The sequence below is a fragment of the Rhipicephalus microplus genome, unplaced genomic scaffold (genome assembly GCF_043290135.1).
Source record: "Rhipicephalus microplus isolate Deutch F79 unplaced genomic scaffold, USDA_Rmic scaffold_43, whole genome shotgun sequence".
Taxonomy (NCBI): Eukaryota; Metazoa; Arthropoda; class Arachnida; order Ixodida; family Ixodidae; genus Rhipicephalus; species Rhipicephalus microplus.
In genome coordinates this window covers 3,528,669-3,553,648 of record NW_027464616.1, presented here as the reverse complement: position 1 = coordinate 3,553,648, position 24,980 = coordinate 3,528,669, and the positions used below count along the sequence as shown (strand labels likewise).

At 45.9% G+C, this 24,980-nt stretch overlaps 1 protein-coding gene across 3 annotated transcripts; it reads right to left on the bottom strand.

Moving 5' to 3' along the window:
* Positions 1–1,451: 1,451 nt before the first annotated feature.
* LOC142787068 (vitellogenic carboxypeptidase-like) lies at positions 1,452–24,883 on the bottom strand. Of its 3 annotated transcripts, XM_075884701.1 has the most exons (7): positions 24,778–24,883; positions 23,587–24,296; positions 14,495–14,636; positions 13,974–14,154; positions 7,101–7,452; positions 4,582–4,828; positions 1,452–2,529 (listed from the first exon to the last, which is right to left on the bottom strand). In XM_075884701.1, the coding sequence occupies exons 3-7, from the start codon at positions 14,590–14,592 to the stop codon at positions 1,956–1,958; spliced, it is 1,452 nt and encodes a 483-aa protein (XP_075740816.1). In that variant the 5' UTR covers positions 14,593–14,636; positions 23,587–24,296; positions 24,778–24,883; the 3' UTR covers positions 1,452–1,955. The 3 variants fall into 3 exon arrangements, with proteins under 3 accessions (XP_075740816.1, XP_075740814.1, XP_075740817.1); XM_075884699.1 differs by lacking the exon at positions 23,587–24,296 and having other exon boundaries at positions 24,778–24,874; XM_075884702.1 differs by lacking the exons at positions 23,587–24,296; positions 24,778–24,883 and adding an exon at positions 24,595–24,728.
* Positions 24,884–24,980: the final 97 nt, after the last annotated feature.

The window sequence follows — 24,980 nt, the reverse complement described above, 5'->3', positions numbered from 1 at the left end:
CGCCGTTACTGGGGAGAGGAAGAGGCACACCGTGGACGGCGGATTCAGGGTCGCTTAGAAAGTGCATTCGCATTTAAAAGAAATAAACTGCGGCGCCAACCATTTACGGACAAGCTTTTCTATACATGCACTTACTGCAGCTGCGAAAAAACCATCACTCACCTTGTATGTGAGTGTACCCATTTCAACGCACCAAGACAAAAACTTACTGAAGCTCTGGATAGACTAGATGATTGGCCTTTGTCGGAACGAAGAATTCTGGGTCATTGGCTGAGCCCATCCTCAGCCCAGAAGGCTTTGAAAGCTTTGCTACGCTTTTTGCGGACAACTCGCCTCAGAGAGAGACTTTAGTTTCTTATTATCTTTGATTTTGCCTTTCCTCTTTCGCAATTTTTTGTATTTTCTCTCTCTCTGTCTATCTATTTATCTCTCTGCAACATTTTTTTATATCGTCTTTTATTCTCCTCACCCTCTTCCCCACCACAGCGTAGCTAGCCGGTCTAAGAACTGGCTAACCTGCCTGTCCTTTCACTGAATCTTTCCTCCTCCTCCTCCTCTTCCTCCTCCACCTCCTCCTCCTCCTTTGAAACTTCGTATGCTAGGTCTGCGGCAACCAAAGATGACAATGCACCTCATTTTTTACCAATTAAAGGCTACGCAGGACCCAGTAGATGTCTTCAAAACCTATGACGTCACGGTTGTTGGTGCGTAAATCTTCAGGTGGCGTCTCCACCCGAATTTTCTTTTCGTGCGTTTTCTCGCTTGCCAAGGGTTGTATCGTAGTGAGAGTTTTCGAAATTCTGAAATGGTACTTAACTAATACGCGAAAAAATCAAATATCTCTTCAGTGGCCTTTCAACGTTGCCACTGTAAAAGTTATAAAGTTTGACGACAACGACTGCATCTCGCATTGTACAGAAAAACCTAGCAAGGCTGTGAGTAATAAGTATAGCCGGCCCTATAGTCGTGTGGGCAAGGTAAGTATTGAAACAGCTAACACTGGGGAAACATTATTTGGTTCTTATTAGGGGACGAAATTAGCTTGCGGATGAGACGGAACATACCATTTACCGAGGCATTTTCAACACGGTGTAATTAGGGGGAGCACTTGAACGTGAAGAGCTAACACGTAGAGGGCTGCAGTCGACCCACCACTGGCGGATTGTGAACAATCTGTATTTGTGAATGACCGATAATACGGGGCTATCCTTTCGAAGCTGGGGCTCTTACATGTGTGCACTTTGTGCGTCGCTAAACAAACAGCTTTTCTTTGAATTGCGCCCATCGAAATGTGCTTGATGAAGAACAAGAGAGTCTTGACATGAATGACTATAATATAGCACAATGCTGGAACGAACTTAATATGAAGGACAGATTCAAGTAAGATTTAATTTGTCAGCGTGATGAGAAAGTATATACGGAATCGTACCTTACAATGATCTGTACTGAAGTTATTTTAACGTTGTAAATGTATTTTTTTATTTTTCTCATACAGAAGGGACAACAACAGCTAGAAAACCGTAGCTTGAGTGTGCCTGACGCCCGACAGAAATACACACAAGTGACATACATGGCAGAAGAAACTAAAATGCTCTCAACGAGCAAAAATTGAAGTTGATTGCACGTATAGGTGTTACGTAACATATACGAAATAAATAAAAAAAGAATAGAACCATGCATGTCGCCCCCCCACCCCCACCCCCCGGATAAAAAACGTACTCCTCTGGTATAAACGTACACACAGAAAACAAAAAACCGCTGGGCCTTCGCGGAACACGTAGCACAGTCGCACGCGGAACTGCACCACAATTCAGTGGCGTTCGCACAAGCCCCTCGTCCTCTGAAAATCACAAGCACAGAGTGCCTTGCAGGTCGACATGAGGTGGGGACGGTGTTCCCTGCACGCTGTGCGGCCGAAGCATTCTTAAAATGCCCTTTCAATATCAGGGAAGCGTTCAGGTGGTTGGATAAGTAGATGTGGTTTTGGAGTACACGAAGTCTCTGTATAAATCCACGACGGCCCGGCGACTGTCCAAGGACACGTAGTGACCGGCATTCACGAGCAAAGCGTACGTGAAGTTGCGGACCATCATCTTGTAGCCCACCACTTCACCTGCTGCGTCGGAGGCATTCTTGTACGGTATTCTTCTCGCCATTCTGAGGTCCTCCTTGCCTTTCCACTGCAGCGACCTCAAGAACCCGTAGACTTCATCCGCCGGGTATACGACGTCCATGTTACCACCGTACACGAGCACTCGCTCTTTGTCCAGCACGGTCGCCACGAGCTCCCTGATGTCCTTGAAGGCGTCGTACGAGTAAAGCGTCGTGCTCACGATGTTGCGTTGGTGGTCCATACTGGCGTTGATGCCGACGTGGACGGCCCTCTTGAAGTCGTCGCTGGTGACGTACTTCCTGTACATTGCGAACTCCGGTGGCTCTGTAGAACGGAGTGCCGACGCCCTGTGACTGTACCCTGTTAGTGATTGGAAGAGCGAGGGGCCACCGTCAGCCATTTTGGTGAAGACCTCCCTGGAAATTGAGAGAAACGAGAAGTGCTGTTTGATCGTCAATAAACAATGCCATGGTTTCCAGCTGTATTGCGCGAAGTGGCTAGTTCAGTTACCCCATTCACAGGTTTGATCTCGGTCTTTTTACTTATAGATATAGACGTAGCCTTTAACGTGCATACGGTTTGCGTGTATACGTTTAAAACATAAGTAGTCGAAAACACCAATGCTGAGTGGTCGTTAATCTAACAGTGTCCTTGAATAAGTTTAGTCGCACGGAGAAAGAAAGATCTAAAGGTGTACAATTGAGGCTACAATAATCCGCAACAGAAAAAAGTAAAAAAAGAAGCTGTGAGCATCACAAACTCACTTCAGTGCATATCATATGAGGGCGGCATATGAGGCCGGAAATTCTGGAGCTTTGGACATGTTGGCAATCTGCATTTTATTCTCGTTAATATTTTATCTAACAGAGAAAACGAGCCTTCGCTTGCTGGCTTGCTTGTTTTTATATGTTTCGCTCGTACCCACTAGAGAGGATTGGTAATTAAACCGGCGGTTATTGTAATGAGGAAAAACGAATTTAAAATTATGATGAAGAAAAAGTTTAAACTTTCCTTCATTCATAGCAAGGGTCCCGTTTTGGCAGACATGATGCATTCAAGTGGTATGCTAGAGATTATTAGTCAGCTGCCATCTTGTAATCAGATCACATGCTACAAACAGGTAAAAAAGTATTCCACACTCGCTGTAGCAGCAGCAGATGGCGCTGACAGACGCTCCCACGTTTAAATGCGCTGTTTCTTTTTTTTTTTTTCGAAAAAGGCCTGGTCGCCTGTCAGCGAACTCAGGTGCAGCTTCGTCTTGTGGCAGTGATCGAGCCATGCTGTGCGTTCGAATGCTTGAAGACTGCTTTGTGAAATTGACGACTGAGTGCGATTGTCTGTAGATAGTAGGTTATAAGCGAGTCATCGTCGTAGTCGTCATTGCATTCTTTAAATAAGACGATAATTTCTTCTTTGATCGTCTGCCATGACTCGTACTTTTGAGTAATGTGAGTAAGGTAGAACTTGAAAGCTTCACCGAAGATGTAGTCGGTAAATTTGATGACCATCTCCAGTTTAGATCAGGATGCAGCGGTAGCGTGGAGTTTGAACAGGTCGAACCAATCCTGTAGAGGTATATTGTCCGCTGCTCCAATGAACTTGGCGATGGGAAGGTCATTCGATGGTTCTGTCATGATGTCGGTAACTGCATGCACGTAAGACCACCTCTTCTGCGGCCGATGTTCAGTTGAGGCGTCTTGCCGGTGTCTTCGTGAATGAAGTGAGGCTAATGAGCGGCGGCCAGGTCTCTATCCTGCCGACTTGTGTGATGCTAGATGTGGGAGATGGTACGCCGGGCTCAAGTACCATGAATTCATTCCACTCTTTTCCAGCTATGCGTGAAGCCAAGTGCAAACTATGGCTCCAACAAAGAAAGTCATGGAAAAGTTGGGGGGTATGTCAGAAAGCAGAAAATTAAAATAATCGATAAGTAAATAATAAATAAAAAAATATGAATTGTATTTCGGGTTTGACGTCCCACGATATGATTATGAGACGCCATAAGAGAGGGCTCCGCAAAAATTTCGACCATCTGATGTTCTTTAACTTGCACTTAACATTGAAATAAATAAATAAATAAATAAATAAATAAATAAATAAATAAATAAATAAATAAATAAACAAATAAATAAAATGTGAGTGCATGCCTTAAACTTCGGGAAACACCGCAACACCACGGCAAGTGAGCCTGAAGCCGAGTCACGCAGAAAAGGTTGTGTTGCGGCGTGACAATCTGTGGTCTTTCGGTAGCAGTCTCTCACCGCCCTGATGACATGAGCAGATTTCATTTGTTTGATCTTCCTTTGAATCTTCGATAAAACATTTTGTAATCAATATTCGATTCGATATATTTAGACACTAATTCGCAACATTCAATTGGAAGTTGATTCGAGACGAATTTTCACTATCAGTCACACACCCCTGCATATATAATAGAAGATAATTAAGAAGAGAGCTGTTAGACCAACCTAAGCAGTAAGATGGCAACGAGGATCTCTTCTTCATCCACCGATTCCTTGATCTGCCCGAACTTCTCGTCAAACCGTCTCCTCCCGTGAACGTCAATGAGGCCCAACTTGAGCAAGAACTCCGCGGGGTTCGCTGCTTTCAGCAAGGGCGCTATGAAACCGGCTCCGCTCATGATGCCAGCCAATCTCAGGCTCGTCTTGACTGCCTTGGTGTGGTACCGGTTGGCGTACGCAAATGCATCCCTTGCTACGGAAACAATCATTATTATTTTTAATAATAATAATAATAATAATAATAATAATAATAATAATAATAATAATAATAATAATAATAATAATAATAATAATAATAATAATAATAATAATAATAATAATAATAATTCTTTAATATTATATGATGCGCGTTCACCACTGGCGTAGCCAGGGTTAAGTTGGAGGCAGAGTTGCCAGTTCTGCTTATTCTCTCCAGGTGCTAATAAAATTATACTCATCATCATCATCATCATCATCATCGTCGACATCGACGTCAGTCTGACTACGCGCACTGCAGGGCAAATGTCTCTCCCTCCCATGGTTGGGTGATCAACCCGGTCTTGCGCTTTCAGCTGCCTCTGTACCTGCAAAATTTGAAATCTTATCTGCCCACCTTATTGTCTGTCCCTCTCACTTATTATTATTATTATTATTATTATTATTATTATTATTATTATTATTATTATTATTATTTGATTTTCATACAAAGATACACAAGGATACAGAGGAAAGAGGGAGAGAGCAAGCTGACAACTGCCACCTCGAGGGGCACAATGCCTGCTCACTCTTTCGGGAGGAGGGAAGAAACAGGGGAAACAAATATCAGAGGGGACAAAGAGGAAAGAAGATGGGGAAGGAAAAAATGACGAAGACTTTGTCGAGTATGAGTAAAAAATATAAAGATAATTAAAAAAGAAAAGGATGTTGTCTCTTGGAATCCATTCAGTTGCCCGCAATGACCAACGGTTATGCTGCCCACGTGCCACGTGCCCGACCCATTTCAACATGACATCCTTAACCCAGGTTTATTCTCTGATCCATCCGACTCTCTTCCTGTCTCTTAAGGTTACACCTATCACTTTCCTTTCCATCGCTCGCTGCATCGTCCTCAATTTTAGTTGAACTGTCTTTGTAAGCCTCCAGAGAGAAAGAGAGAGAGGTTAATTATGATAGAAAGCTGAGAGGTTGACATCTCATAATAAGAGGTACAAGAATAACGTGGTACAGACGTACGCACCTACATCCAGCCATGAATAATCATCTGGTTGAATGCTTCTACCAAAGCGTAGAGTAAGGAATGATTAAGGGCGCACGTGAAATTACATTACACCGACGCAGGAGGCAAATATATGGCAAAATCACGGACATCGAACGTAACATAGTTCTTGGAAAGATGAAGCAATCGCCGGATCTGATATGCATTAACCAGATACACTTTTTTCAGCCTCAATTTTTTAACGAGCAGTTTGCTTCCGGTTGTTGCGACTATATTGAACCTACTAAAGAATGGTATGTAGATTAAAGCGCTCCTCACTATCAACTGTGCGAAAAGAAGCATAAAAAGGAGTTCTTATATTGAACTGATTAAGTCGTAGCAAGATGGCAAGTTGGGCCAGTTGTATTACGTTCATAAATGAAAATTTTGTTGAAGCGCACTAAGAACTAACGGACAGAAGAGGCTGACAAGGACAGCGCTTGCTCTCACCACTGAAGGTTTAACTCTTCTGATTAAAAAACCCTCAGTTGTGAGAGCAAGCGCTGTCCTTGTCAGCCTCTTCTGTCCGTCCGTTTTAAGTGCGCTTCAACAAATATTTTCAATTATGATTAAGTCGTGTATAGCTTACCGACTTCATGTGGCAAAGCTTCCATGGAACAAATAAACCGCCTCAGGGAAGCCTGAAAAAATGTAAGGGAGAAGTACGGATTGTTCACAGATGTACATTGCAGAAATGGGGATGGCAGGGATGATCCTGATGTTATTCCCAATGCTGAACGAAGTATAGACCAGCGCGTGAACAAGAAGCACATACCACTCTTTATTTTATTCATTATTTTCACAATAAGCAGAAACAAACTCGCGCGTGACAGAACAGAGGCTGAAATGAGTCTTCCTGACAAATGTGTCAAACTAAGAATTCAGTTACCTGCTATGTCCGTGATTGCGCAATACTTGGCCTCGTCCGCTGGCCTCATATAATATTACGTGTGCTTTTATATATTCCGTTCGGCTGGCCTCAGAAGAGTCGAAAGTAAGCGCCCATGTGTCTTGTGTTCTTTTAGGTCCTCGTCTGGCTGTGCGCTCAAGGTATATCGATAATGCGATAATAGGATACTGGTGGCTTCTATTAGGTATGTATTTTTACAATGATGTAATGGAGCAATACCGCCGCAAAACTATGTGTCTTCATCACGCTTACATTTTTAAATTACGTTTTTTGTGTTTTGAAAGTGTTGCCCAGAGTCAAATACACGAACAGAATGAGTACCCGAGTATGATTCCCCGGCGAAATAGAACTGCCTGCCTCGGAATTCGGGAAAGAGGAGCTCGAACTGGCGTAGGAAGTCGTCCACGCCATCTACGGCGTCATCGGTGCTCTTGGCGAACGTCCTGTCGTCGTCTTCCTTTTCGGCGAAGCTGTACCCACTGCCCACCGGGTGGTCTAAATAGAGGACGTGCGCAAACGACTGCAGCTGACCGCTGGTCAGAGACGCCGCCACGAGTCGCCCTTGGGCGTCCAGGGCGAAGGGACCGTTGAAGAGCAGTGGTCCGAGTAGCGACGACACACCGGGACCACCGAACGTCCAAAGGATAAGAGGGGCCTCGTCTGCAGAAGGGTGCTGTTGAAAAACGCATAGATAAAATCACTAAAGAAGCTGAAAATGATGAACAGCGCTCGGAGGACATAGCACGAGGAAAAAAAACGGACAGATACAGTTCTGCCTCACAAAAAAAGGTTTACTTCCTTGTTTCCCTCTTCCCACATGTAGGGAAGCGAACTTAAAGCAGTGCAGTTGACCTCCCTACTTTTCTTGTATTTCATCTCTCCCCATCTACTGAAAGTTTTGTTGTCTCTTTTCAATTTTTCTTGTCTCTCTCATCTTATACTTTTCTTTCTCATTCCCCCAGCGTAGAGTAGCAAACCGGGCATGTGCCTGGCTAACCTCCCTGCCTTTTCTCTTGTTCTTCCTCCTCTTTCTCTCTCTCTCTCTCGACCTTGAGACAAAAGTTTTATTCTCCCTCCACCACTCAAAAAACAAAAAAAGAAAAATTTGCGGAACACAAAATTTTCGGTTCAGCGGATATTACGACCTGTAGTAGTCTTTTCGACGTGCGCAGCTGCTCTTTAGAATAAAAGCACCGTGCACCAACAAAGTTGAAATTGAAATGATTTGCATTGAAGCGGATTTTTTTTGTGGGTGGGACACCTACATAAACTTTCGCAGTAATAACGTTGGCAAAATATTTCGAACCAACAAAATTTTTGAGGCTTCAAATAGGCTGCTTTGTTTATTTAATGCCTACGCGACAGGACGTCTGAGTAATCTGAGAGCGTTTATAATAAACTGATATTCTAACCTTAAGAGACAGGAAGAGAACAGAGTGGGTCAGGCAACAAACGGGGGTTAAGCGTATCATAGGACGACATCATAGAGATCACGAAGAAAAAAATGCGCATGGGCCGGGCAAGTAGTGCGTAGGCATGAAAACCACTGGTCCTTAAGGGTAACTGACTGGATTCTAAGAGAAGGAAACGCGTGAGAGGGAGGAGGAGGAGGAATAACCGATTTTTTTTGTTCGAAATGGTGTCACCGTACAAGTTAGGTGGGTGGTCTCATCATTCCAGAAACCCACTAGCCTTCGCTGCATCTTCGGCCCTGGCGACGAGACGTCGTTGTGGGTCCTTCGAGGCGAGCTTGGCCTCTCACGTTTCTAGAAGGCATTTATGTGCTTGATCGGTGTGACAGGTATTCGTCGAAGGTGACGGGCCCGTATGTGTATTGTAAGAGCACGCAATGATCATGTGGGTCAATGTGTCAGGTACGCCGCAAAGCGGAGACAGAAAATTAGGTGGGCAGTGGCTGGAGAAAAACAGCGCAGAAAATTAAAAAAAGACACAGAAACACAGTACACATACAGCGCTCGTATGTCTACTGTGTTTCTGTGCCCTCGTTTTTTTCGCGCAATTTTTTTTTCTCAGCTAACAAGGAACCAACTCGCCCAAATCAAAGTCCTGCTTAAGATTTCTGAAAGCAAAAAATGCATCAGAAAGCGCGGGAGCGGGTTGATTGGCGGAACATGAGGGAGGTGTTTGCCCCGCAGTGCGCGCAGTCAGGCTAATTATGATGACGACGATGACAAGGATGACATTCGAAACCTCAGCCGCGACGTAAAAGTACTTCGTGTTGCACCACGAATCTGGAGACGACACACTAATACTCCCCGAGGGGAAACGCACGCTGTCACAAGCCGAGACAGCGGCAACGCGACGCCTTTCGCACGAGGCGAAGTGAACGTACGAGGCGGCGGGTGAAGCCCTCGCAAATCCTCTCTCGCTCGAGGATTTCGTCGAATTAGAGGCACGTGGCGTGACAGCACGATCGATAAGCGTAGCGAGCGAGCAAGCGGCGTCCCGAGAGTGCGGCGCTGTTGCCGGATCGAGTTTTAAGACTCTACAAGCTCACGTTGCCTTTAGCTCTGACTTAAGTTGCGAACTGATTGAGCTGCAACTCCGGTTCCTACCTCTTAACATCAACTCCAACAGTGAAAACACTTTGTCAAGGTGTGACAAAGAAGTTGGTGGACTGGAAGCGAGCGTATAAGCCGTTCTTCTGAGCTAACGAAAGTGCGTAACATTTTGCACCACAGAGATTTCTATATATACCCTAGATAGGATTCTGGCACTAGTGTCTATGGGAGCTGCAACACACGGCACTTCAGCCAGCATGGGAATGATAGTAATAGTTAACGAATTTGTCAAATGTTCGTTCTTTGGGCTACGTTTGACTTCGTGGGGCGTGAATGTGCTCTGCCGCAAAGCGAAGTTCAGCAAAGGTTAAACAGTTACGCTTCCTCCCCCTCTACTCTGGACTTTTTAGGCTCACCAATTCAAACTGGCTCACGAAGTTCACTATGGTACATTTTATACAATAGTGTTAAAGAGGTCGTTTGGTCGAAATTCCAGCTTCGGCGTCGGTGTCGTTGCCGGCGTCGTTGGTGCATGGTGAGCGAAGAATTACCGCCTCATGCGCGACCGAAAAGTCGAGAACGATGCAGTTAAAAAAGTTCTGGACCAGAGTGGGGATCGAACCCGGGTCGTTTGCGTGTCAAGCAGAAGTTCCACCACAAAGTCCCGCGTCAGCTCGTTAATGCAGTCAAAATACCTTCCTCTGCTTAGAAACGCACTGACAGTGGCAATCGTGCTTTACAAACACAAGCGTCACAATACATGCTTCACAATTCACCATGAACTATTGCAGTAATAATGCGTCGTAAAAGTGTACATTGCCATCGGGCATCAGAACATGTGCTTATCGTAAGGACTTCATGGTTTGAAGCCAGTCACCCACTGCAAAAAGGCACACACGTTACTGCGTCTATTTCCTTAAGACCACGTAGTGGGTGCAACTTCGAAAAGGTTTCATGCACTACAAGTGTTTGAAGCACGCACTAGGGACAGGGCATCGCTATCACGTTCAACTCTTAGAGGTGAAGCTTGAGAGTTCTGCAATTTCATTTTGTTCTATTCAAAATCAAAACCCAGCAGTAAACAAATCCCCAATAGCATTCAAAGTCGAAATCACGAAGACCGGGTAAATCTTTGTACCCATCATTCCCTTGGTGGCTGAATGATCGCAGTGCCAGAGCTCCCTCTAACTAATTCTAGGAAACTATGTTTTACACGACCTATCACGGCTACAGTTTTTTTGTTATTCTCGAGTGTTCCAACGGGAAGTAACCAAAACAGGGGATGGATGAGTCACAAATCACTTCCACGTCTCGCGTTTATTTATTTTGCACTGATTTCGTGGTTCCTCTAGCTCGACTTTTCTTTTTTTCTTAACCACGGAACGCTATATTATACGTTCTCATGAATTCATTTCACCAGTGTGGAGGAAGAGCAAGACAGGGAGACAGGAAAGGCAGAAACGTTAACCAGACTCGCTACCCTACACCTGAGTATGTGGTTAGGACTGACCAGATGAAACACTTCAAACAAGTGATGCGGACACGAATAATTCATGTTTGCACAACTTTGCCGCGTTTATTACACATTTGCGAAATATTGACTCGTTAGTATCTTTACAGCTGAAGAGTATTAGATGCGGGACCTCGGACGTGCCAAGATCTACTGTAGAAATTGACACATTTCTAAAATTATTATGACAGTAGTAGACGGGTCATCGTACCTACTGTAGCACAGTAAGTACTGGGTTCAATGCGTCCAGTAGTGTCCTACACAAACTGAGCGTCGGTGACTTGAGGTTTCCAGTAAACTTTCTTTTTCGTTGTGCCGCTTGCGTTGAAATCACTCTCACGTATGCTGTTTAGTGTGGAGTCCGTAGAGCCATTTCAGATGGTTGACTAAATCTGTATACCGCTTGCAACACGGACCATGTGCGTAAATAAGGTTGCGGGCTGTTAAGGAGAGCTGCACTCTGAGATCGTTACATGGGACCATCACGTTGCATGATTCAAATTTCACGGAAGCAGAAACTCAATCACTTAAGAAGAAGTGATCAACATATTTACGTGCACACCAGACGACGGGCTACAAATCGGCCTAACCCCTCCCAGTTAGAGGCATATTCCAAGGCTTACGTCCACGTCATATTGAATTAGAAAGCTTGCAATCGCTTAATATCCCTGTTCACTTACTCGTAATTCCGAAGGCGTACGCTCGTGCATCTTGTTGCCCGTGATACATAACCACCACTTTGATTTGAATATTCTTTATTTATTTATTTATTTATTTATTTATTTATTTATTTATTTATTTATTTATTTAACAATACTGCCAATCTCATCATACATTATAGCAGGGAAGGCATATAAAAACGAGTGTTTGTTTACACAGATTCATAATTATAGAAAACACAAAAAAACCCGTAATCACAAAATGACATGCAAATCATAGGTTATACATTGCCATTAAAGAACACGCAATCAAACAATTTTAGTAATAGCAAAATCATGAACTAGGTTATCGTTAAAAAACGACCGCGAAAAGATAATGCATGCATTCGTGATAAGGGGTAGGGACAACAAGTAGGCATTTTTATTGAACAACCTATTCAAAGAATTTTAGGAACAATAAACTAATCGGAAAACATGTAACTTGAAATATAACGATCATAAAAAACAAAACTTTTGTATTAGCAATATGACACTGATTCCACGTTTATTGGGTTTATTGATGATGTGATGTCGTTAGTGCGATTTGCGAGGCATGCAATTCGCTTTCAATCGCAGCTGTAAACAAGTTTATGGATGATTCAGTGTTTAAGGTGGGTTTCAGCGAGTTCCAATCTTTAATGGTTAGAGGAAAAAATGAGTATTTAAAGCAATTAGCGTTAAAAAAGTATTCTACAAGAGTATGGAAATGATTATGACGGGTTGTTCTTCCGTGAAAAAAAAAAAGATACCTTGAAGTATCTATTTTTATGATGTTGTGGAGTAGTTAAAACATTAGTTTTAGTCTTGTTAGTTTTGTTCGGTTTTGTAGTGTTAAATGCCTTTCTCTCCACTAAGCTGGCAATCTAGAGACTTGGATCCATATTTACATAGGTCCTCTAGCATAAGTTACCTATGCGATATTGGAGCGCCCCTGATCTGATGTGGCATGAACAAGACATAAGCTGAATTTCAATGGCTTTTACGCAGCATTACACAGGGCGAGAAATCAGTCGAAGTGCGGCGAGTACGGAACGTCTTCAATGTGCACGTCGCACTTGAAGAAAACGACGTCTTGCGCATATGTAATGGAAGCAGCAATTCGCTTCATGCATACATAAATTTTTTAGGTTATATTACATATACGGGTTGCTCAATTTCTTTCTGCCTCATTTATTGACACAATATTCTGTCTGTGCGGCTGCATCAGCGCGGGTTTCTACATAACACCTCAGAACACAAGAGAACACTCGCGCAAACGCACATAGCTGCAGTAGTTAAGAAGGTGAATTAAAAAGCATGAATTATCACAAGCGTACACTGTATACACCTATAAAACAACAATAATGTTTGCATCGATGTCCAATCATTCGTCTCACTCAAGAAGGTTTCTCTGGGCAAGCTGAGGCCTCGCCTATACGGGCCCAATGAACACGGCCCTATTAGAGTCTTGCGGTGCGCCAGGCGAAATTCGCCTTGAGTTCTGTGCGCTTCGAAGGATTTCATGCTACTATGATCCTTAGTGACAGGCACATGTTAGTCTTGTACATGTACTTTCCGCCATGTAGCCCGCATTTAAGGCCGATCATACTATTTCTCCAGTAATTAAGCCAAGCTCTTCCGCCTAAAAGACATACTTTATAAAACTGCGATTCTCAGTTCGCTAGTATCACAATCATTACTGCGTGGTATACGATCGACGCCAAGGACGACTTTCTGGGTGTTCGAAACGACACCCTTTTCAAAGGCTAAATAATATCCATAGGGTTTGCATTCCAAAAGCGGGATGTGATTCTGAGGGACGCCGTACGGGGAATAGGGCTCCGCAAGATTTGACTGTCTGGTGTCCTTTAACGTGCGCTGGCATTGCACTGTACACGGGCCTCCAGCATTTCGCCGCCGGGTTCGTACCCCTGAACTTCGGGTCATCGGCCGAACCCCGTAACCGTTACGCCACCAAGGCGGACTCTATTTCTTAAAACAAAAGCCTCTTATGTGAGAGATACGTCTAACGCCCAGGCATCGTGAGCACAGGTTTTACGCCCGGGTATTAAGGTTAACTAACTGGATTCCCAGAGAAGGCAAGCGGGTTAGGGAGAGACAGAAGGTCAGGTGGGCAGATGAGATTAAGAAGTTTGCGGGTATAAATTGGCAGCAGCAAGCACAGGACTGAGTTAACTGGCGGGACATGGGAGATGACTTTGTCCTGCAGTGGACGTAGCCAGGCTGATGATGATGATGATGCTGATGTTGATGATGATTGCGTTCAGTTCTACTCTTACGCCCAGGTTTCGTGAGTATAGGTCTTACGCACAGATATCACGGACGTATTATTCCAGTTCCAGTTACGCGTGAACACGCAGAAATAAACAGATAACATAAAGACAAAGTTGAGCGAGATGCAGTCTGGTTGCGTGCCTAAGAACCACGCGAACGATTCAGGAAATGTGACGCAGCAAGAGATCACCTTAGTTTTTGTCAGCATGAAGAAGAGATGGCTCCCCAGAGTCTTGTCGATCGTGATGTAGCCCGAGTACGCTTCGACGCCATGCTCTTTTTCAAAGACGGTGACTCTGCTCAGGCGCCGTGCATTTTCAGTGTCGTTGACCTCCAGCAATGGCGTCAAAAAAAGTGGTTCATTCAGTCGCCTGCAGAAATGAACAGAAAAAAGTAATTTGAAGGCAAAATTTTGCATGGCTTTGTTTCTCAGATTTATGTACATGGAATATCAGGACTCACTAAAATGATTAACAGCTTGGATGTTTTTATTTAGAGTGTGAGGGCCACTGCTTTTCTTATAACAGCAAGATTGCAAAATATCAAAAACAAAGCTTATTTTAACATAGAGAGAATGAATGTCATACGTTTGAAAATATACTGCTGGCATAGCTAAAAGGAGTAAATCAAGTTTTCCATCACTCTTGCACACAAATATGAAAGATAGTTTCGTTCATGTGTGAGTTTCTTCAAACACGAAAGTAGTCTTACCGTCTGTCTTCATCTGTCAAGGAATCCTTCCAACGTGGGATGTGCTTCGTGAACAGTATGGTGCAGATGACGAAGAAAAGCAGCACCAGGCTCTTCATGTTTGCCTTGTATCAGCGGAAATATATATTCGACAGAAAAAAGGCTGCAAAAGAAAAACACGTGACAGAAATTCAGTGCACAGAATCTACACCGCTAAATAACGAATTGAATACAGCTGTGGTTTCTTGCAGAGATGCAGCACAAAATATGTCATTCTTCTAACTTTTATTGTGATAGCAATTATAAGGACACTCTCGGCTGGATTTTGGCGCCAGCGTTGGCGTCGCCGCCACTCACCGTGTATGTATACTTAAATATACGTGTGATATGAGTAGAAGAGTGAAGAGGACAAAGAAAAGCGCACGGGATCGGGAAGCGCGTGACAGCGTTCGAAGCAGCGAAGCGGGCAAGGACAGACGGTTCTTGGCTGGACGACCGGTCCGGGGAACTAGGAGATGTTCGCTAGGTGCTGCACTGTCCTGGACTCCGGCTGGGTGACTGGCCCAGGGAACAGGCGATCCGCTGCTGTTCCGACTGCCGTTCCTGACAGCTGGACAACCGGTGAACGAGGCCTCGACTCCGGCTGGGTGACTGGCCCAGGGACCAGGCGAGGTTCCACTGTTCCGGCTGCCGTCCCGATTTGTTACGAGTTCCAGTTTGCTGTGGGCCGCTGGTCCTGCTGCCATTCCGGGTAGCTTGCACGACCCAGGTGTGCTACTGGGACAAACTCGGTGGCTAAGAGCTGTTGCTCCAGGGCGGAGCTTCCGAGCGACCGCTACCCTCTTGCTGCTACTGCGGCAGAAGGCCGTGAGATGGCGTGGGCAAACTCACGTTGAAGACGCCAACGAGACAGACGGCACGTCACACCGAGCGATCAGCTTCCAAGCCCAAGCAAAAAACGGCGAGAGACTCTTAATTTAGTGAGAGATTTTGTATAGAACTGCATGTGACAGACTTTCTTTAGAGATGCTTCATAAATAGTTGCTTTTTTCGTGTAAATATATTCTCTCTCTCGCTCTCTCTCTCTCTCTCTCTGTGTGTGTGTGTGTGTGTGTGTGTGTGTGTGTGTGTGTGTGTGTGTGTGTGTGTGTGTGTGTGTGTGTGTGTGTGTGCACTCGTGGCTCGATTGTTTCTTGGCTAGCGGTCCTGGCCCGAAACCCTACACTACGTCACAATCTGGCGAACCTGCCAGAATACCGCTGTTAAAAGCATCGAAGGAAAACGTCGTCTTCAAGTGCACCCACACAGGAATTCAATCGGACATGGATACTGAGGGATTAGCCGCGGTAGGGTCACAGCTAGGCTTGTCCGGTACAGAATTGCGTAAGTGGATTGAGAATCAACAGACAAGACAAAAGGATGAACGTGGTATCGAAAGAGAGGCGAGCAAAGAAGCGGATGAAAGAGCTCGACAAATTCTTGAGCTGAAGCTAAAGCTTCAAGAAGGAGCTAGTAGAGCTCCAGCAACTAACTCTGAGCTTTGCCAGTATCGGCACTGAACATCTTTCAGCCGAGAATAGGTCGCGCACAGGATGCCTGTTAACGTGCAAAGACTGCTTTGTATTGGAGAGGAGGTCTGGGGGTCTTGCGCCGACTTAGAGCTAATGTTGCAAGAAGACCTCGAAGAGGAACATAAGAGAATTGATTTTAAACTGCGGTACATGTGCAAAGATGACAATGAGCGTGTGCGTTTGCGACAGGAAGAAGAGAAGCTGTTGTCTGAGATCAGCACAACTATCTTGGAAATCCGAGAGATTGCAAATAGGGCAGCGCTTAAGGAGGTTAATGAAGAGGACCAAGTCGATCCTCTCAAGGATGAGATAGTTATCCATCATGTTGACACAAGTCCGTCCGGTACACTCGAAAAAGTGTATGTCGGAGAACGTAATGATGTAGCTCTGGGTACACGATCTGCAAATGAATGTGTTAAGCAGACATGTTATGGCATTGAAGTTGACAGGAGTATGGAGCAGCATGATCTCTGCAGTCGTCAGCTGAAACCTCTCGGCCAAAGAAAGAGCCCGTCATGCGTATCTCAGACTTTTGCTTCGGAGCCCAACGAAAAGCGAGTGGCAATGACAAACCCTAAAATAGAGCCAGAAGATGATCATAATTTGAGCAAGAGGGGCCGGAAGTCTCAGAGTAGTAGTAGAGCTAGGAACGCTGTGAGCCCAAAACCTGGTAATCCGTACCGTGCGGAGGCACACGCTCTTCAAGACAACCGAAAGATGTGGCGTGCGTTGGACTGCGTAGCTTGGCGCTCGGACCCCAATGTTTGGATTGAATACTGCTCCATCTATATGAACATCGAGAAGCCACCACAGTACACAGAAGCACATAGGAAAGAGGAACTCTGGTTCAGCGCTAGTATGCTGAAGAAAAGGAGGAAGAATACATACCTGGTTGACCGATTCCGAACTGAACTGCGACACGACAATGGACTTCGAACTGTATGCATAACAGCAACAGAGGTACCAAGCTAAAGGCATTCCTATATTCTTCAACACCTCGACACCGGGAAGTGGCACGCTGCATGAACTACTTCAACCGGGCCAGTCAAAAGGCGTGCAATTTTCTTGATGAGGAGGAAAGAATATGATGATTATGACGTGAGCGCCCCAGGGGCAAAATCGAAGCGGCAAATTTACTGGAAGAAGACAAGAAAGAAGACTGGTAAAGCGAACGTACACAGCCGGCTTCGATGGTTGTCGGGGCTTTCGACCGCGTGTCCTGGGCGCTCACCCCGGTCGAGCGTGACCTGGACACCAGGAAGCCGTGTATAAGGGTGCTGGACATCGTGTTGTGTAGTACTTTGACGTTTTCCACATATCGTGTTGCGACCTGACATTGTGTACACATCCAACTGGACGTTTTCCTTTCGTGAACTCTTCATGTTCACTGACTTTCATACCACACCCCTGTGACATTTGCTCTTCACTTCTGCCCTTTAGAAAATTTGTAAACAACTTTCTTAAAACCCGGGCTATTGTGATATGGGTAGAAGAGTGAAGACGACAAAGAAAAGCGCACGGGATCGGGAAGCGCGTGTCAGTGGTCGAAGCAGCGAAGTGGGCAAGGGCAGACAGTTTTCGGCTGGACGACTGGCCCAGGAAACTAGGAGACGTCCTCTAGGTGCTGCACTGTCCTAGACTCCACCTGGGTGACTGGCCCAGGGACCAGGTGATCCGCTGCTGTTCCGGCTGCCGTTCTTGACAGCTGGACAACCGGTGAACAAGGCCTCGACTCCAGATGGGTGACTGGCCCAGGGACCAGGCGAGGTTCTGCTGTTCCGGCTGCCGTCCCGATTTGTTAAGAGTCCCGGTTAGCTGTGGGCCGCTGGTCCTGCTGCCATTCCGGGTAGCTGGCGCGACCCAGGTGTGCTACTGGAATGAACTCGGCGGCTGAGAGCTGTTGCTCCAGGGCGGAGCTTCCGAGCGACCGCTACCCTCCTTCTGCTACTGCGGCAGAAGGCCGTGAGATGGTGTGGGCGAACTCACGTTGAAGACGCCAATGAGACAGACGACACGTCACCCCGAGGGATCAGCTTCCAAGCCCAAGCAAAAAACGGCGAGAGACTTTTAATTTAGTGAGAGATTTTGTATAGAGCTGCATGTGACAGACTTTCTTTAGAGATGCTTCATGAATAGTTGCTTTTTCCGTGTAAATATATTTTGTGTGTGTGTGTGTGTGCACTCGTGGCATGATTGTTTCTTGGCTAGCGGTCCTGGTCCAAAACCCAACACTACGTCACAATACGAACACGTAAGAAAAAAATAATCCAGAAGAAGACTCCATCGCGTTGAATCGAACGTTCGACACCCTGCTTGTGAGTACGAGGCGTCAGCCACTGAGTTACGAAGGAGCACATCCTTGAACGTTGAAACAGCAAGCTATTTATATCTACCACTTACCGCTGTTGATGGGCGTCTCAAGGAAACTATCGTGTTTTCAGCATTACCAGTGAGATGGCGCAATGAGCGCGCGTCGCCAGATTGTCACGTCGCGGCGGCGCGCGCTCTCATCTCTCACGCGTACTTTGCCTTGCAGGGAGGGGGTGGAGGGACACTCACGCGTGCGCGCACTTATGCCGCGATGGGGAGAATCATACGCCTTGGGCTTTCATTGAAACGATTCTATGCAGTTATTAGACGCACAAAGGGGACTGCACTCGTTGCGTAGTCTTCGTTCGTTCTTGCGTGTTCTAAGAGTGGTCTATGAAAAGATCGTTTTGTACCCGAGTGCGCCCGCTAGACGTTCGCTATAGGTGAGTTGTGCAATATTTTCACCCGAAGGCTGATTAATAACCCAGTCATCTAAGCAGTACGGTTTTCTTAGTTTGTAGCACGTCGTGGTGACCGCAGTCTGCGGGTAGCGGGGCCGGTCGCCGTCGCTCCGTCGAGCCAAGGACTAGGGGAGAGCTTTGAGCAAACTCAACGGATTTATTTACATCTTTACAGTGAGTTGTCGAGATGAAGACAGAAGAGAAGAGAGTTGGGCGAGGCACTGCACGCCCTTTTTGTGGACCCCCGTTCCCTAGGTCCCTAGGTTGGGGAGCACTACACAAAACAATGCGGACCAATGGTGATGTGGAAGTTCCTCTCAGTGAAGTACCGCCCATCATGTATGTTCATAGAGGCAGAACACTAGCTTGCACATACACACACACCCTTGCCACTAGTCGCAGCGCTGCCGTAGAACAGGGAGGGGGAGAGCGGAAGACGCACGGGCGCCTCGACCCCTTTGGTGCCGGCCTCGCGCTGCGTTTTCACGGGAAGATTTTAGCGCGCCCTTTCGAGAGGTGCCAGGTTCGTGGAATCCTCTGGGGAGAGCCCTTTGACCAGCGCCGTCGTCGTCTGCTGGTCAACGCGCCCACGTGATGCGTGGCCCAGGCGGGAGATAGAGCGGCGGCTCCATAACCCTCTTTTGCAACATTCCACACAGTTGGCGCCGCTGTCAATCAGTGGACGCCGTCTCGTGTAGTCGGCCCCCGTTGCTTCCTCCGTCCAGCCGTGGCGAGACTATCCTTTTGGCACTGGTCCGGCGTGGCGAATGACCCGCTGGGTCAAGGCATAGCTTGATCGCTACAGGTTGTACGTGACTTGGGTTCGTCGCCCAACACTGATGTGCATACGTGCGTAGAGGGCTATAGCATCAGGCTTTCAATAACATTGTCGATGTAGACGCAGATTCTTTGTCTGCTGGGCGACACCCGCTCGTCCATGGTATTTTGTCTTTGTGCCTAGTATTTCTTTCTACTTCTCTTTTCTCCTCCCCCATATTTCTTTGAAGCTGATTTATTCTAAGTACAGAGCATCGAGTGACATTCCCAGAAGTACAAATGCCACCGCAGAATACAGCTGCAGGGTGGCCGCCGCAGACGATCAGCCGCGCTGCAGGAACAAAGGCGGCATCATCGCATTGTAGTTGTATCATACGTACGGGCACTGGCGACTAGCATCCAATTCAATAGTTGATTGCTCGGATTAAGTCAAGTATGTTTCGAACAAAAGTCATTTACTTCCATTCATTGCCAGGTGAACGCTCAGGTTGCATGACGTAGCCTGACGCCGTCCCAATTGAGAAGCAGACTTTGTTTTTTGATATTCGATGGGTCCCACTGAGAGACGAGGAAAATAAACATGATATACGTTTAGAGAGATAGCGAAGAGACAGATTCAACTTTATTAGATGTGAGACTAAAACTCGTAGATAATTATCTGCCAGGAGGATCATGGCCAGCTGGTCGGTGAGATCCGCCGACGTCAACCACACCAGCCAGTGGGGAGGTGAATGGTAAGTGCACCTGTAGTGTCCTCAGGCGATTATAGATCAGCGGAGCATCAGAAGAGAATGCATTCTACGTTTTTAATTTCCTAATTTTATCCCCCCACCCATTTTTCTGTGTCCCTCTAGTGTGTTTGCCTTCTCTTAGAGTCCAGTCAGAGTGGTTGGACATGAACCCAGCCCATGTCCGTTTCTTCTTGATTTCCACTACGATGTCTTTAATCCGTAATTGTGTCCTGACCCATTCTTTTCTCTTCCCATCTTTTAAACTTACGCTTATCACTTTACTTTCTATCGCTCGCTGCATCGTTCTCAATTTGAAGTTGAATTTTCTTTTTAAGCCTCCCGCGGTAATCAGTGGCAAGCAGCGCTTAACACCTGGATATGCGTTTTCTTGCCTACAAGTAAGTGCAAATTGACTGGCACTTAGCCGTTTTCTTTATTAGCCAATAGATGTCTCTACTAATGAGCCAATGCCACGTGGCAGTGGTGGATTAGAGAAAAATCACAGTGTAACCGCAAAAGCGCAACATAAAAACGTGACGTCGATAAATTGGAATTTGATGTGAAGCAAGGCTAGCGGATAACTCTTTTGCATTCGATCTCGCCTAACTATACAAAATGCTTGCGTAAGGGAATGCGGCCGCTCGAGGAAGTGAAGTGATTTTAGGGCTTTTCGTCGTCTCAACGCCAAGCGGTGAGCATGGGCGTAGCCAAAAGGAGAGGAGAGACGCTTGTGGGGTACGATTCTCCTCCTAATTTTTTTTTTCAATTTTGATTCGATACATACACACGCACACATAGAAGCGCATGCGTAACATACATAAATTGTGGTGTAAACCCCCCCTCACCCCCACCAGATAAACAATTCTGGCTACGCTCCTGGAGGGGAGAGTCCCACACGTGCTCGGATGGGAGATGTCTTCTTTTGCTATTTTTCGAACGCACTGAAATGCTTAAAAATCCTTGTTCCTTCATTTTCATAGTTATAACGTTTTGTGAAGAGCAGCCGTTGTTCTTTTGTTGATCCGTTGATTGATTTGTGGGGTTTAACGTCCCAAAACAACCATATTATTATGAGAGACGCCGTAGTGGAGGGTTCCGGAAATTTCAACCACCTGGGGTTCTTTAACGTGCACCCATATCTGAGTACACGGGCATACAACATTTCCACCTCTTTTGTCGATCCGTTGTATCCCGTTGTTTGTCTCTTATTAATGTCGGGTAAACAATCTAGCGAGCGCAGCATACATGAAGCGATGGTGCTTGCACCTGGTTCCAACCGTTTCCTTGTGCGCTTGCTTTCTTTTGTGCGAGCGTGGGCGTATGTGTTCGTCCGAGCGTCTTGAGCGAGCGATTGTTCTTCCATTTCGACGGGGCCAATCCATCCAACCGCAGCAACATCCAACAGCTGTGCCAAACGGCACTACAATGAAGGGGGAGAGGACGCTTTCAAGACAGCAAAGAGATGAGGAGGAGGAAGAGGAGGAAGAGGAGGAGGAGAAGTGCGATGGCCGTTGCATGCCAGCCCCGGGGTGGCGATGCTTTCGAAACCGAGTGGTTTTTTTTTTCAAGATAATCGCGTGTTTTTCCAATAACAACACGTTTCTTCAACTTCGTACTGGGAAACAACAGCCTCGAGAATGACGAAAAAATTAAATAAACAACAAAGCAGTGGAAAGGCCCACATCTAGGTGTTTTTTGTCTCGTAAAGTAGACGGCATTCTGTAGCACCTGATCCCTCGTTTTAGTGAACTTGCGAAGAGTGTGAGGCGCTTGAATGTTTTAACAAAAAAATGCATTGTTCGCAGAAAAAAAAACAACGATCAAACAGGCGAGTGCAATAGAAAGAAAGCGTCTGCGTTTGAAGCTTTGTATGTATTGTTGCGCAATGGGCGGGCTATAGAAAGAGAGTTATTCGTGTTTATTCTCGCTTTTTCTGATAGACTGCGTGGCCGTGTCGATCACTCATCAAACAATCGTTGCAGGCTTGCTTCGCGCAGTTGTCAGCGCGGTTCGGTATGATGAAATCCTCGCCCAAGCGGAGAACAGCATCAAAGAATATCCAGGTTGGGAATATTACTAAAAATGCAAGAATGTGCGTGGCATCGTTAGGGTTCAATGTACTTCCCGAATGTACGTGTGCTGCGCGCACGTATAAAAACAATATAAATGAGAACTGAGACACAGTTTTATCTGAACGAGGGACTTCGGGCTAGCACTGCAGTTTTCTTTACGGCATTGTCAGCTTTCCTTGCTTGTACTTTTTCGGCACTCTAGTGTTTGGGTCTTACAGTTTGAATGCATTCCAGTGGCGTATAATTTAACTCCGTGCATCAGCCTCATTTAAAAATTGAAAAGCAGAAGAAAGGGGAATCAGAACAAAATGAATGAATTTCACATTAATAGTGGTTGATAATCGCATTTCAAAGAAGAGTCGCCCTTCTAGTGACAGGACTTTTACAATATACGCAAACAACATCACTTCTGAGCCGGATGGCACCTAATCGCCGATTTTTATTTTACAGCACGTCAGCTTGCTTACATTCATATGTATTTTCTCGTTAGATAAAACCAACTAGAATCATTTTTAAGACCACGCGCCAACGTGCCCGCACTACTAATATTAATGACGGCCGTGCCTCTGAATACGCCGAGACCCCGTATGCTCGAAAGAACGTGCTGTGCACTATAAAAAGACGCTCGTTCATCTATGTACGCAGCAAAATCTATTTATGAAGCTTTAGAAACATGTGCTTTTTAGGTCAGCTCCTAGATTGAATGAAGACAAAACTGTTTACGGCCTGAAGGTATACCAAGCGACATTTTTCGTCGTTACTCCTGCTAGTCTTCTCCTACACCTCGAAACACGTTGTGTTTGACTCTCACTGCTATTGCTCAGAGCCTGTACTGTAGGCAGACCTGCGTTTGCAAAGCCCATCGACCTCGGATCTGCGTCGCCAACTTGGATCGTGATAAGGTGCTGGCTGTGCGCTACGCTACATGAAGGACCTCCGCTGCTCGTTCCTATAAGGACTAGAGGAGCTTCGTGGAACAGTATTAACAACCCCTTAAAGTGTGTGCGTGAGGGCTCGCATGTGTTTGTGTGTTCGAATATGTGATCCCTGCGTGTGCCATCCGGCGCCTAGGCTAGCAATTCAGTTGATAAACCCGGCTAAGACACTCGGAATTATTGCTAAGGGAAGGATAGAGATTCAAAGGAGTACACAAAAATATACTTTTAAGTGGGCCGTGCCACCAGCACTTACCAGCTCACGCCAGTCTATTCGATTTGTAGTCCTTCACTTCAACCCCTTCATCTCGTTGCCGCTGCTGGTGCGTAGCAATATCTATAAAGATTTATAGCTCTATTTCCCTATCAACCGTACTGATAATGTGAAAAGCGTACCGCGCTCAGCCTAGAGACAGTTACGTTGGTAAGTGCCCTGCTACATCCCCATTATTGCCCCTATTTGCCCCCGCTATGACTGGGTAGCAAGCCATTTGCTAATATATGGTTAACCTTCCGGCCTTCCTCTCCACCTTTCTCTCTATCTAAATAAATAGATAAAGGCGCCCGGTGGCTAATGAGGTAGACCACTTCCAAACGAAAGGCTTTGAGCATGTGTGTTGCGTAATTCACAATCGACGATTAACAGCCCGCAAATAAAACACGGACGAGGAGGCTGCGCCCTTTGTTTTTCTACCGCTGTCACTCGTTCACTACGATTAAAAAACAATCAGCCAACCAGCAAGCCCTAACGAAGCTGGTGTATGAGCAGGGTAGCATGTGTACTACAACGTATGAACATGCGTTCGTGCCGGCTAAAATCTCTGCTTCTTTCTCTCTCTCTCTCGCTCGTGTGAAACTCCATGAACGCTGCCCAACTACATTTTCGCGGAGTGTCGAAACTAAAGCTCAAGTTAACGATAAAACGCTTTGTTCCTACGTTGTCAACTCGGAGGGTACACTGCGCACCTGAAAGGGGGAAAAGCAGAAAACGAAAATGAAAGCACCCTTCTGTGCACAGATCCCTAATGGTAGTTATTACAGAACACTCGCCTTGAATCCAGGTGAACCCTCTCTAGTTTTCCGAGCCCACTAACCGTATATTTAGAGAAACACGAAAGTCGCTTTCTAAACATTTTCAATTGAATCCATTCTCTTTGCTGTCGACAAACGCCGGGATGCATTGACTTCCTCCACACAGTGAACATAATTCAGGCTACGGCGCTCAGCAGAAATGGGGTAACCAATAAATGCAATTCAGACTTACGGCGGTCGCTACACAAAAGGAGGTATGTTTAAAAACGCCCACGAACGATCCTTAGAAGAAGATTTTGCAAATGTCCGCAAGCTGTATCAGTTATCACAATGCGGTTCAAAGGCTCTTCCGATACAAATGATAACTGTAGAAGAGGAGCATTTGGTAACGTAGGAAAAATAGCGCCGTACTCACCTCTACCGCGCTTGACCTTTCCGCGAAGGTGCACGTGGAGCGACATGCTCTCCCGCTGCCAGCAGCGAGAGTGCGCATCGTACGGAGAAAAAAGAAAAAAAAAATTCACGCATTTGGAGATTGCACCGCCACCGCTACACGCAGACTTCCCCATTCCTATTGCACAGCTGCCACTACTCATCTCTCGGCAAGGGCGCCCTCTA

Coding starts and splice junctions, on each gene's coding strand:
- LOC142787068 (XM_075884701.1), bottom strand. CDS start 14,592: ATGAAGAGCCTGGTGCTGCTTTTCTTCGTCATCTGCACCATACTGTTC. Junction 14,155..14,494: donor TTGACAGATGAAGACAGACG/GTAAGACTACTT, acceptor TCATTTCTGCAG/GCGACTGAATGAACCACTTT. Junction 4,829..7,100: donor CGCCGGGGAATCATACTCGG/GTACTCATTCTG, acceptor TTGTTTCCGTAG/CAAGGGATGCATTTGCGTAC.